Below are 13,007 nucleotides of genomic sequence, written 5' to 3'. Positions count from 1 at the left end.
GCCACCGGGTGACGCACACATTCCAAAGAATTTTTTTTTATGCATTCTCCTGTATCAAATTACTATATTTCTGTCCAAATATCACTGCTATCACAAAATATGGAACCTTGAGACTCAGACCTTTACGACAGTATATTTTGTCAAGATTAGAAAAGGTTTTTTGATTATAAAGTAGTTAAAATAAATGTTGTAGTATGAACCCTGACACCGCCCAATAGGGGATGAGCCCGCAAAAAGAATTTAGATTACCGTTTCTATGGTAACGCAACGTCCAATTTTAAAACAGTTTTCACAGGATGAATTTCGAGTTCGTAAGCTTTCGAATCATACCTAATTTATGATAATTACTAATATGCTATATGAAAAAAGGCGATCAAAAAGAAGGGCTAAACTACGTCACATTACAAAAGTTAAGCAGGGTGTGTAAGACTTTTCATGGTGGCTTTTTCATGTTGTGCTGGATGACCTCTGACCTCTGCTCGGTGTTGAACAGGGCAAAGATGTGTTTGCTGGACATGAAGCCCTTCTCCACGTCTCTGAGCTTCAGATTGTCCACCTGCAGCATGTACTTCTTCTCTTTCTCCTGCAGGGGGCAGAACAGAGTTTACTGAGATTAATGAAACCTGAAAGACTGATGCTGCGTCTCAATTCTCCTACTTATACTACGCCCTAAAAGTATGTACTCTTTTTGTGAAGAAAAAGTGCATACTTTTGAGTGTGTAGCAGAAGAGTAGACAAGCTTTGGGACAAACTATCATCACGTCATACAGTTGCGTCTTTAACAGTTTCTCTCTGTCTCATCCTGTCACAGTAAACTGACCTGTCAATCATCTTGTCACATTTAATTTCCTACCGTATTGTAGAGAAAATATCAGCATACGTTTTTTTTATGCACATTTTTAGAATTTATGCGCATCTTGTTTTTGTTTTTTATCCAATATTTGCATTAAAATGGGTGGCTGGAAACATAGCTAATGATACTGAACTAGAGAAGATATATTAATAAAACAAATGAGCGAAAACCATCGATCTGTGGGATTTTCTTCCTTATTTTGTAAATCATAAATCTGATAACTTAGTAAAGTAACATCACACCTAACAGTTAATACTTAAAGTCCCCCTGTAGTCAATCATTTTATCTCTTAAAACTCATCTTTGATCACCAAAATGACATATTTAATGGTTTTGTCATTGAAAAAAAATTCTTAATGCCTTAAAGCTTGAATGTAACCCGACACCCTTGCCTCATTTAGTATACGCGGTTCTATGAATATGCAAATGAGCCCCGCCTCCACTCACTCACTCAGCTCAGAGATCCACTGGTTGACGATCACACGTTGATCTGATTGGTTACAAGGTAGTTTGTGACGTCAGAAACACCAGCGATTTCAAAGCGTGTTTTTGAGACTGTCTTTGGTTCACTGCAGTTTTAAGGAGGAAATACTCAGCAATGGAGTCGACTTATGAATTTACACATGGTTTGACTTGAAGCAGATTAAAAACACCACATAGACACATAAACAACATTAAACGCTGGATTTACACCACAGGGGGACCTTAATACCCGGATGATGCACTTAATTAAAACGAAAAGACAAAGTGTGTAATGTTGGACACTTCATGCACTCGACTGTCACAGATTTAATTACGTAGCGAAAGGGGAGGAGCCTCAGTATAGTGCGTCATTTAGGACATTAGTGTGAGAGGTTTATTCAGATCATTAACATGAGTGATAATAACAGTGATGAGTGACTATAGTAACAAAGAAAGAGTGCAGAGGGAAAAAACAGCCCCCAGTGTGTGAGAGTGTGTGTGAACTGTGTGTGTGTGTGTGTGTATATATATATATGAGTGATGTTCAGTCTCCGCCACACGCGGCTGGAACTGATTAGAGTCGACAGACCTAAAATAACCCGTCAGGGCGGGCGAGCGGTCGAGTCTGGTCCGCCACAGCGTCATTAAACATCTCTGAGTCTGATTGCAGACGCTGGCAAACTTGAGCACAGTTCAAGATCTCTTCTGAAACTCGACTTGGGGCTTTTCGTCAGTTTCAGGGGTTTTCCGAGTGTGTTCGCTGCTCGTCATCACATATAAAACATACAGTCGCCACGGTGGAGAAGGGATGACGTCATCTATGAAGCCTTAGCAACCGTCTTCTACACACACACACATTTACTTAGCTATCTAAATAGGGACTCTCCATAGACGTAATGGTTTTTATACTGTACAAAACTGTATATTCTGTCTCCTTACACTAACCCGACCCCTAAACCTACACACACACTAAACCTACCCATCACACACACACACACACACTAAACCTACCCATCACACAAAACTTTCTGCATTTTTACATTTTTAGAAAACCTTTAATTACTTTATTTTTATTCCAGATTTACAAATGAGGACGTTTTGAGGATGAGGTTTTTGCTGAGATTTTGTCAGGTTTTGGACACTTCTGGGTACAAATTTGTCTCCAAAATAGAGTTAAGTAGGTACACACACACACACACACAGAGAGTTTCTGACTGGGGAGAAGTTGCTCATGACTCACACTTTTCCTTTTCCTCAGCCAGATTTTAGAAAGAGAGGCTTGAGGAAAGGAGGGAAAAGAGGAAACGATAGAAAGATCATGGCTGCGCTCTTAAAGAAACAGTGATCATTCTGTCATTGTTTCTTCCCCTCGTTTTAACGTTGTTTATGTGTCTGTGTGGTGTTTTTAATATGCTTTAAGACAAACCATGTGTAAATTCATAAGTCGACTCCATTGCTGAGTATTTCCTCCTTAAAACTGCAGTGAACCAAAGACAGTCTCAAAAACACGCTTTGAAATCGCTGGTGTTTCTGACGTCACAAACTACCTTGTAACCAATCAGATCAACGTGTGATCGTCAACCAGTGGATCTCTGAGCTGAGTGAGTGAGTGGAGGCGGGGCTCATTTGCATATTCATAGAACCGCGCATACTAAATTAGGCAAGGGTGTCGAGTTACATTCAAGATATTTTTAAGACATGAAGATTTTTTCTTCTGTAAAGCACAAAAAGCAGAACATTCAATATGATCTTATTTGTACAATGAAAGCAGTGACCAGTGGCTGTCGAGCTCTAAAGCACAGATGAGCATTACATTTACCAGCTTTGTACAGAAAATATCATCTTTTGTGTTCCACAGAAGAATGAAAGTCAAATAGGTTTGAAACTTTGTTCTAAGCTTCATTTTGAAAGCAACATTTCACCCAGTTCTGTAATTTCCTCAGCCTAGTAAACGATGACAATGATCATTTTTTGTGTTACTTTCAAAATAAAAGAACCATTAAAACAGAATCCAGAAACCAAAACACTGACCTGAAAAACACAATGAAATATTAAGAACCCGTATAATCTTGTGAATCGTTCAAAACATGTCAAAAACTCATTTTCACAGAGAACAAAAAAATAAGTCAATATTTAGAACCATTAAAAAAAAAAAAAATCATATTGTGATTTGAAGATTTTGCATTATATTGATTAGAATTAAGCAATTTCACACTGAACACTCAATAGCCGTGTTTCCATTACCCTTCAAATTGCGCAAATTGAAATTGCGAATTGAAAATACAGCCAATGGAAACACGTAATTTTCGCAAAAACTCCCATATATCGCAAAACAGTTTTTACGCTCGCATGACTTTTTTTTTTCCAGGCAATTCGAAAACTAAATATTTCGCAAATCTGCAATGGAAGCATTTACAGTCACCTGACGTAGATGACGCGGTATGTTTGGACAGAATACGAGACAGAGTTCTTCATTAAATTCATATAAGACAAAAGAATGACAGGAATAATGGATTCTGAACCTCAAATAAATGCCACAATCAAGACCTCGAAGCAGAAATGAGGGAGAAACACCTCATATGTGCCGCTCACAAGTATAATAAGAGTCGTTCCTTACCATTAATGCTTGGAAAACACGCATACATCTCCTTCCATTAATAATAATAATGGCCAGTGCAGTGGCTGGGATATAGTGCATAAACCCACCAGCGTCCGTTGCCATGGTTTTTGGAATGATTTTACTAATCGCTAGAGGAAAAAATGAAGTTTCATTCGCATAACATCGGTTAATTAGCCTGGGAAAACCCAGACAACTTCCGGCAAATTTAGATTTGCTCTGCAAGTAGTCTGGCAAAGAGCTCATTCAAGCCCATTTCTAATCCGTCGAAATCGCGGCACCAATCAGAAACGTTGAGGCGGGCTTTACACGATGACGATCGCTCTGATTGGTTTTAGGTCTATCCAATTGCACCCAGAGGCATTTGAGCGACGTCGTTCAACTTTTAAATGCATTATTATATTCAAATTGCAAACGCATGAGGACAGTCTCCATGAAAGACCCTCTGGCACATGAACGTGCTACTACATTTCTCTCCGAAACGGTAGGAAATTAAATTAGATTTAATAGAGGATTTTAACTGTGACAAGATGATTGACAGGGCAGTTTAAGTGACAGGATGCACGCGACAGATCCGTCCGATAAAGATGACGAAGTAGTATGTCCCAAAGCTTGCCTACTTTTTTGCTACACATTAAAAAGTAAATACCTTTTCTTCTCAAAAAGAGTACATACTTTTATGGCGTAGTGTAACTTAGGGACGCAGCATACGGCTTTACACGATGACGATCGCTCTGATTGGTTTTAGGTCTATCCAATTGCACCCAGAGGCATTTGAGCGACGCCCGTTGGTGACGCCCCTTTGGAAATGAGTTATTAATGAAGCTTTGCCAGACCATAAATCAGTTACTACTGAGAATGGTCTGGTTTTAACCAGGCTATCGGTTAATGGAAACGCCGTCATTTTGCAATAGTTTTTTGTCGACATTTAGAAAAAATCGCTAATCTTTTTTTTGTAAAAAAAAATCACTAATCTAATCTGATGTAAAAAAGTTTTACGCAAATCTGTAATGGAAACGCGCCTAATGATATGATATAATGATATATTATTTATATTATATTAAGCATTTCCTAATCTTTCAAAACCTAATTTTTACTAAGAAAAAAAAAGAAGAAGAATTTAAAATCAAGTCAATATTTAGAACATTAAGATTTTTTGTTTTGTTTAAATTTTGCCTTATATTTATGAGAATTAAGCAGATTTCCCACTTAATACTCAATGATATGATATAATGATATATTATTTAAATCAAGAATTTACTTATTATGGTAGTATTTTCTGTGGTGAATTTAATGTTGTTGTTTTTTTAATTAAAAATTAAAAAATCCCTGTAATGGAGTCATTTTCAAAATTATTTCAAACATTTAAAAAAATACATGTAAAAAACTGAATTCTGTAACCTATAAAATGTTAGTATGTGATATTAAAGGAGTAGTTCACTTTAAAATGACAATTCTGTCATCATATACTCACCCTCATGTTGTTTCAAACCTGTATGAATTTCTTTCTTCTGCTGAACAGAAAGGAAGATATTTAGAAGAATGTCAGTAACCAAACAGTTTCTGGGTCCCATTGACTTCCATAGTATATTTTTTTCCTACTATATGGAAGTCAATGGGACCCAGAAACTGTCTGGTTACTGACATTCTTCTAAATATCTTCCTTTCTGTTCAGCAGAAGAAAGAAATTCATACAGGTTTGAAACAACATGAGGGTGAGTAAATGATGACAGAATTTTCACTATTCCTTTAAATGGTTTGATGTGCGATTATTTGTTTCCTCATTTTCTTTTATCATGTCAAGCATTAGAGCTTAAAGTGCAAAAAGCAACACAATAAAAGTAAATAAAAAATACAATAAAATGAACACAATTCAGACCATTTTAATGGTCCTAAAAATCTATTTTCCTCATAAAAATACACTTTTTTTTTTTTTTTTGACCAGGGCAGTTTTCTGTAAAATTCACCCATAAACATCAACTCAAGAAGCCTTTAAAGTTTAAAAATAAGAAAAATTAAGAGTATCTGCTATAAATCTGCCCTGGGAATCCAAACAAACCCAGACAACACAGATTAAAAAATTAGCAGCATTGTGTGTGTGTGTGTGTGTGTGTGTGTGTGTGTGTGTGTGTGTGTGTGTGTGTGTGTGTGTGTGTGTGTGTGTTTAAAGAAAAAACCCCACAGAGAGTCATATATATACAGAGCAACAGACCACAGAGCTGCGACTAAACATAACCTCACGTTACACACACACACACACACACAGACACACGCATGGAAGTCATCAGCGGGTGAGAAGTCAGACATCAGTGTATATCAGTCGTGACCTCTGACCTCCCCAGCTCCCAAAACACACACACACACACTGAATGATTCTCCATATGGTCTTGTAAAGTCTCGATGGCTCTGAGTTTTCTTAAGACATTTTTTGACTCCGACCCAAGAACTCTGGGTAATCACTTCTAGCAACACTCAGACGTCGCTCCTTCATCGTATCGCATATATATATTTATAAAATTAGAGATGTTTCTTTCCTATGGCCAACCACACGGACTGAACTGGGAATATTTTCCATTGTTTTGTTTTTGGTGTGACTAATACTCGCGCGCGCAATTATAAGAGCGGAGGAAGTTCAGACTCGATTCATAAACACTTCGCGCGGTAATGCAAACAAACACGCTTTTAAGACGTGTGCATGTTTACACACGTCCACGTTCATGCGTTCGCGTCAGAACCGACATATAGAGCCATAATGGTATTATATATGTAGAACTGAACCAAAAACGTATTATATATGAACTGAACCAAAAATGAAGCGGTCTGAAACAGAAATGTGCTGCGTTAAAAGTGTGTGTGTGTGTGTGTGTGTGTGTGTGAGACTGGGTTTGCATCAAAGAGACGTGGAGAAGCATCTGGGAGCAATAATGCCGCTCTAACCCTTCATTACCAGAACGACTGCGCCTTGAGCTCAGGCCAACGGCAATTTTCTAAATGCATGGTTTTTCCCCCCGTCTTTTCTGTCTTTAATTCACAAAAGGAAAAAAGGAAAGCGTCATTCTGTGCAGAACGATCCCTCGTACAGCGCTTGGTTTTGGAGAAGATGCTTTGAAATGTAAAGATGCGAAACGACTCCACAAGTTACTCACAAAATGATCTGAAACTTCTCTGAGGCTTTTTAGTTTTTATACTCAGAGGAGTATTAATCTGGGGATCTGAGGGCCGTAGGATTTCAGCGAATTTCACTGAATTTGCCAATTTTTTTTATGAATAAATAAAAAGCAGGTCTGTACACTTATCAAATCTTGATATAGGCTAGTGTCTGTGAATATTAAACCACTTAAAGACTAAATATGAATCCTGCGTGTCTCTGTGAATGAATGGCGCAGAAACTCAAGTCTTCACGGCAACCCGTCAAAATAAAAGTTCAGTTTAACTTGAGGAAATTGTGACAAATATATTATTGTTGTACAGTAGAATTTGCTACATCGCAATGTAATAATACTAACACTAATAGTAATAATAATTACTATTATTATTATTATTAAAACAATTTAAGGAATAATCAAGATTTTTCTTTCATGTTTTACTTTTAACAGTAAAGCTCTGCTGTGCAGCACTTTGTTTAATTTCATATGAATAAAAGATTAATTAAATTAGTTAATGTTTTATGCTTTTCATTTGATGGCAAGAAAAATTTAAATACAAAACAATTTCTGAATAAAAAAAAAAATTCGAAAAAAATTATAGATATATTTTTTAATGATTACAATTTAATTAAGCCATTAAAATGGAATCCAGAAAATTTAAAACAGAATTTTATCAAAATAAAACAGAATTTGAGGGGGGAAAAAAGCATTTCAAAGGGCCCTAAACATATATTGTTTGTTAAACCTTTAATAAATTGTTGTTAAATTGTAAAAAAGTTTCATGATTTCAATTAATTAGACATGCTTACTAAAAAAAATAAGTATTAAAATAAAAAAAAATAAAAAAATTTTTTTTTTTTTTTTTTTTAAGGAATCATTGGAATCATCATTTAAAAACTGGAATTTGGAACAAAATAAAATGGAATTTGGGAAAAAATAAAACGGGCCCTAGGATCTGTGACTGACTAAAATAGCCTTGTCAAGAACAAAAAAAGACAGAAAGCTGATATTTGTTATTTAAATATTTTGCCATACAAAGAAGCACATGAATAGGGTTAATTTACTCAAGCCAAACAAACTGATGTAATAAAATATGCAAGACCGTCTGTGCAACTGAATGCAAAGTAAATCCAGTGATGTATCATTTGGAAAAGCTCCTATGAAAATACTGACACGCTACAAAAAGAAGAAAGAGATTTCCCCCCAGCGTCGTAAAGCTGAAGGCCTTTTGCTGAGCTAATATGATTAGAAAGAAAGAATGCGTCTTTGGTTGGAGCAGTACGAGAGAGGAGGTCTGGTTTGAGTTGATGGTCCCGAACCCTCTGAACACACACTGATGTCTACAGCAGCGACGGCTCTGCTAAACACATTAACCCCTCAGTGTCCCGCTCTAAAGTCTGCAGGCAAACAGCCTCACACCAGGACGACCTCGACCCCCCCATAGCCAAGGTCAAGCGCTGACTATACGTGCACTTCTGCATCCGTGTGCTCACTCTTATCTGGCAGTCTTCAAGCGTTAGTTCACCCAGAAATGAAAGTTCTGTCAGTAATTACTCTCCCTCATGTTGTTCAACCCCGTCAGACTCTCGTTCATCTTCAGAACACAAATGAAGATATTGTTGAGTAAATCTGAGAGCTGTCTCACTCCTCCATAGGCTTCTCTGTTATTGAAACTTGCCGGTCCAGAAAGTTAGTAAAGACAATGTTTAAAATAGTCCAGTGACTACAGTGGCTCAACCTTAAGGTTATCAAGCGACAATTTCTGTGCGCAAAAAAACAAAAATAACGACTTTATTCAACCATCTCTCTTCCATATCATTATATGATATATATTATAGTGAGCCTCCGTTCTGACGTACAAGCATGGGCGGTGTTGTGTGGTGCTGTGCTGCGTCTCGCCATGTTTACCTCTACTTCTTGTTTACTTCCGGTATACTGCACGCGGGCTTTTGTATGCGCCGTCTCTACTCAAAAGCATAGATATCATATATAAACGCTAGATGTCTTATGGCGCAGTCACTTCCGGCATCACTGTTCGGCCATCTTACCACAGTGAAGCTGTGTATTAGGTGAGTGATCAGCATGCACACAAATCCTCATATCTCGCTGAAATATTGACGGATTTACAAACGGTTTGGTTTCTTACAAACGTTATTAACGTGGCTATAATTCCGAATGCTTGAACATGTATGTTATAATTATTCATATGTATGCAGTGTATGTATGTAGTGTCATAACTACATCTCTGACGTTTATAACAAACCAAACCGTTTGAAAATCGGTAGAAAATTGAGCAAGTTATGGTTATTTAAAAGTATATGCACCATTAAACGAGTGAGCGAGTCCACTGTGGCAAGATGGCCGCCGTGTGCGGACGTCGATCTCCATTGGCCAGCAGCGCGCACGAGACATCTAGCCTTTATATATGATATCTATGCTCAAAAGACCAAGATTCCTTGCGAATAGAACATGCGCAGAACACAAATCAATGTTCCTTTTGATGGGGATATGCCGATACGCGTTTACATGACCAAATATTCGGGTTAGAAAAGGGGTACCCCAGGTATAATATCCGGGTTTTTAAAAACCGGGATATGAGCATATCCGGGTTTTTGCCGGTGTTTACATGGCCGTGCGCGACCGGGTTATTGCTAATATTCCGGTTTTGAACGGGTTATTGGCTGCATGTAAACGTAGTCATTGATTACCAAATCTCTCTCTCATATTGCTCTTCATAACCACTGAAAACGGTCAAAAAATCGAACCAAAAGTCAAATTATTATGGACGTAATCTGCCATTAAGCGTTTCTGCTTCACATTTTCAGCAGGGCATGGGAGCGGCTGTGAGTTGACTCCCCACGGTTCTCATGGGCTTTATATAAGTACTAACGTGAAAAAGCTTTACGTGGTTTAATGTACCCAAACAACGATCACCAAATCTCTCTCATATTGCTCCTCAAACCACTGAAAACTGTCAAAAAAATCTAACCCAAAGTCTAATAATTATGGACGTTATCTGAAAAAAAAGTGGTTGGTACAAAATGACTCATGACGAAATCTGGTGGGTACGCCGTCATCGACGCCTATGCGTACGACCCAGAAGCGATGCGCTGTTACACTACGTGAACTCACTCGGACACATAGAAGAACATGAAGAGTTGAATAAAGTCGTTATTTTTGTTTGTTTTTGCGCACAAAAAGTATTCTCGTCGCTTGATAACCTTAAAGGGCTGGTTCGGAGTAAAATCAACCTATGGTCCTTTGCACCATGACCTCAGCTTAGACTAGAGCTGCTCCAGCAGGGCTCAGTGCTGAGGATCGGGTCAGCGGTTCAAATGTTTGTCAAAACCAGTGAAATATCAATTATTTAATCCAATTTTGATACTACAACAAAAACTACCAGCCTAATTAATGTGAATTTAAAACAAGTAAGCATTCAGTAACAAAATAAGAACAAACAATCGAATTACAAATAGGACAAATAAATTTACCGCTAACCCGGACGTCACTTCAGTGGTTTGGGAAAAGCCCGTAAAAGTCCTGGCAGAAAGCGATGCATAAGGATGTAGTGTAACGACGCCCAGCTCCAGGAATGCACTAATATTTTGTTGGTAGTACCAGTTTATAACAATTATTAGTTAAAGCTGCCGTCGGCAACATTTTTTTGATCAAATTCAGTGAAATTGACACTATAATCCGACAGAACAACATAAATAAGGTGGTTTTAGAAAAAAACCGAGCTTCTAACTCCACCTGGAGCGTGTTATTTGTTTTGCAAAAATCCACCGCTCCCGTCTCATCGGGTCCAATCAGCGCAGGGGAGTGTGAGATCTGACTGTCAATCACAGTTCGTGCACACGCCACAGATCCCCCCTCCCTCGCGCAGACGCGCACATTACAATATCACATGCACACGACACGCCTGAAGTTCGCCTGAAGATTGTACGAAGCGTGATGGCGGAGAGAAAATCTAATAACAAGCTTCCAATTCCTCGGTTATTGCTATCTATGGGTAGATTAGCCAGGGCAGCCTACCTCCGAGTCCATGGTGTTGATCGATGCTGAAGAGACGGACGCGTTCACAGAAAATCAGGTACACACGCACTGACGATGGGCGGGTGCTCGTTGGTAGTGGGGGAGGGGCATGAGAGTTGTAAACATTCAAAATTTTGGCCAAATCCACTCAATCTGCCAGACTTGCCGACTGCAGCTTTAACACTAAGTTGTCAACACTTCAAAAAAAAAAAACTTGGATATACTGGCTTTCTGCAGGACTTTTATGGGCTTTTCCCAAACCACTGAAATGACGTCGACGTCCAGGTTAGCGGTAGCATTAGCCGTCAGGCAAGTGTTATTTAAATAATCTCCTGATGTACTTACAAACTTTCCAACGCCTCGTTTTATGAGTACAGAACCTATTTGTACTACTGTAGAAGTTTGGTGCCATTCTGGCCATTATTAGTGCGGTAATTTACCAGATACAGCCTTGGATCCATTAGCGCCTGCACTAAACCATCCGGCTGATATCTCTAGAAAAAAGGCTTCTGGGGGGTGTTTGGCTCGAGGTCATGGTGCAAAGGACCCTAGGGTGATTTCACTCCGAACCATCCCTTTAAGGTCGAGCCACTGGAGTCACTTGGACTATTTTAATGGTGTCTTTACTACCTTTCTGGGCCTTGAAAGTGTAAATGACGTTGCTGTCTATGGAGGGATCAGAAAGTGTCGGATATCATCAAAAATATCTTAATTTGTGTTCTGAAGATGAACAAAGGTCTTACGGGTTTGGAACGACATGAGGGTGAATAATTACTGACAGAATCTTCATTTTTGGGTGAACTAACCCTTGAAGCAAACATTGCATATTGCACGTACTTGCATAGAATATTTTCCAGGACTTCATCTCTGTGCGCTTGCGTCTTTGAAGTTTGTTTCACCGACATTTATGCATGCTTCTATACATCACATTCAAGGTAAACATCTCATCAGTTCATGAAAGACTTTAGAGTGTGTTTTGGGTTCGCAGACGGAAATAAAACCGAGCCAGAATGAACTGAACATACTGAACTCTATCATTGGCTCCCTCATAAAGAACACGAATGTTCCCGGCGGCCCGGGGGAGTTTAATGAGAGGACGATGGTGTCGCAGACAGAGGCTTTTTCTGCCGCTTCACAGTCGACGGCCGTGAAGTTCAGCGTCTCTGAGAGCAGGTTTACAACATTTCCATTCTCTCATGCTAAATATATTAATGTAATAATACAGTGTTTCCCACAGGATTGTGTGAGTGTATGTGGGGGGAGGGAGGGATCACTTTAACAGTGTTAACTGAGAGTTGCACTGGATACAGTTTTATGCATTGCATGTTTTATTTGCTAAATTCACAAACCAGATTTCAAATAAAACTTTTTTTTTTTTTTTTTTAGATAGAAAAAGGGTCAAACTTGATCCAATAGTGCATGTGATTATATAAACTAATAATCAATTAATCAATTTACATGAGGAAAATAATTTAAAAAAAACTGAAAAAAAGTTTGTTTTCCAAGTAAAGATCCTTATTGTTTAGTAAAGATGTTTACATATTTTAACTGGAAAAATCCATTTGCATGAGAAAAAAACTAAAAAAATGTTTATTTAATTTATTCATTTAATCATACGCACTAATCTGTTCAATTTTACATCTAAAATCTGCTACATTGGTTTAATTTCAATTAAATTACAAATTTTGTTTTTGTGAATTTTCCAGTTAAAATGTTTTTAAAAAATAAAAATGTAACTAATTTATTATTTAATTAATTATATGCATTGTTAAATTTGACATCTAAATGTGTTCATTTAATTTAAAAAAAACATTTTGTGAATTATTCAGTTAAAATGTTTTAAAAAATGTAACTATTTAATTTATTAATTTAATGAATTATATGCACTGTTAAAT

At 37.7% G+C, this 13,007-nt stretch overlaps 1 protein-coding gene across 25 annotated transcripts in view; it reads right to left on the bottom strand.

The window, feature by feature from the left end:
• Positions 1–13,007, bottom strand: part of dnm1a (dynamin 1a) — a gene marked incomplete at its 3' end in the record, with an annotated part of 101,423 nt that overhangs the window by 21,921 nt on the left and 66,495 nt on the right. For all 25 annotated transcript variants that reach the window (XR_014606236.1, XR_014606237.1, XR_014606238.1 and 22 more), the window contains one exon: positions 474–583. Coding sequence is in view for 9 of the 25 variants with exons in the window: in XM_084114593.1 (XP_083970719.1) it covers positions 474–583 (110 nt within the window). The remainder of the gene's footprint in view (positions 1–473; positions 584–13,007) is intronic.

Source organism: Abramis brama (assembly GCF_963993115.1).
Source record: "Abramis brama genome assembly, chromosome: 5".
In the NCBI taxonomy this organism is placed as follows: Eukaryota; Metazoa; Chordata; class Actinopteri; order Cypriniformes; family Leuciscidae; genus Abramis; species Abramis brama.
Note: the sequence above shows the minus strand (reverse complement) of the source record. Positions and strands in the feature narration are given on the sequence as shown.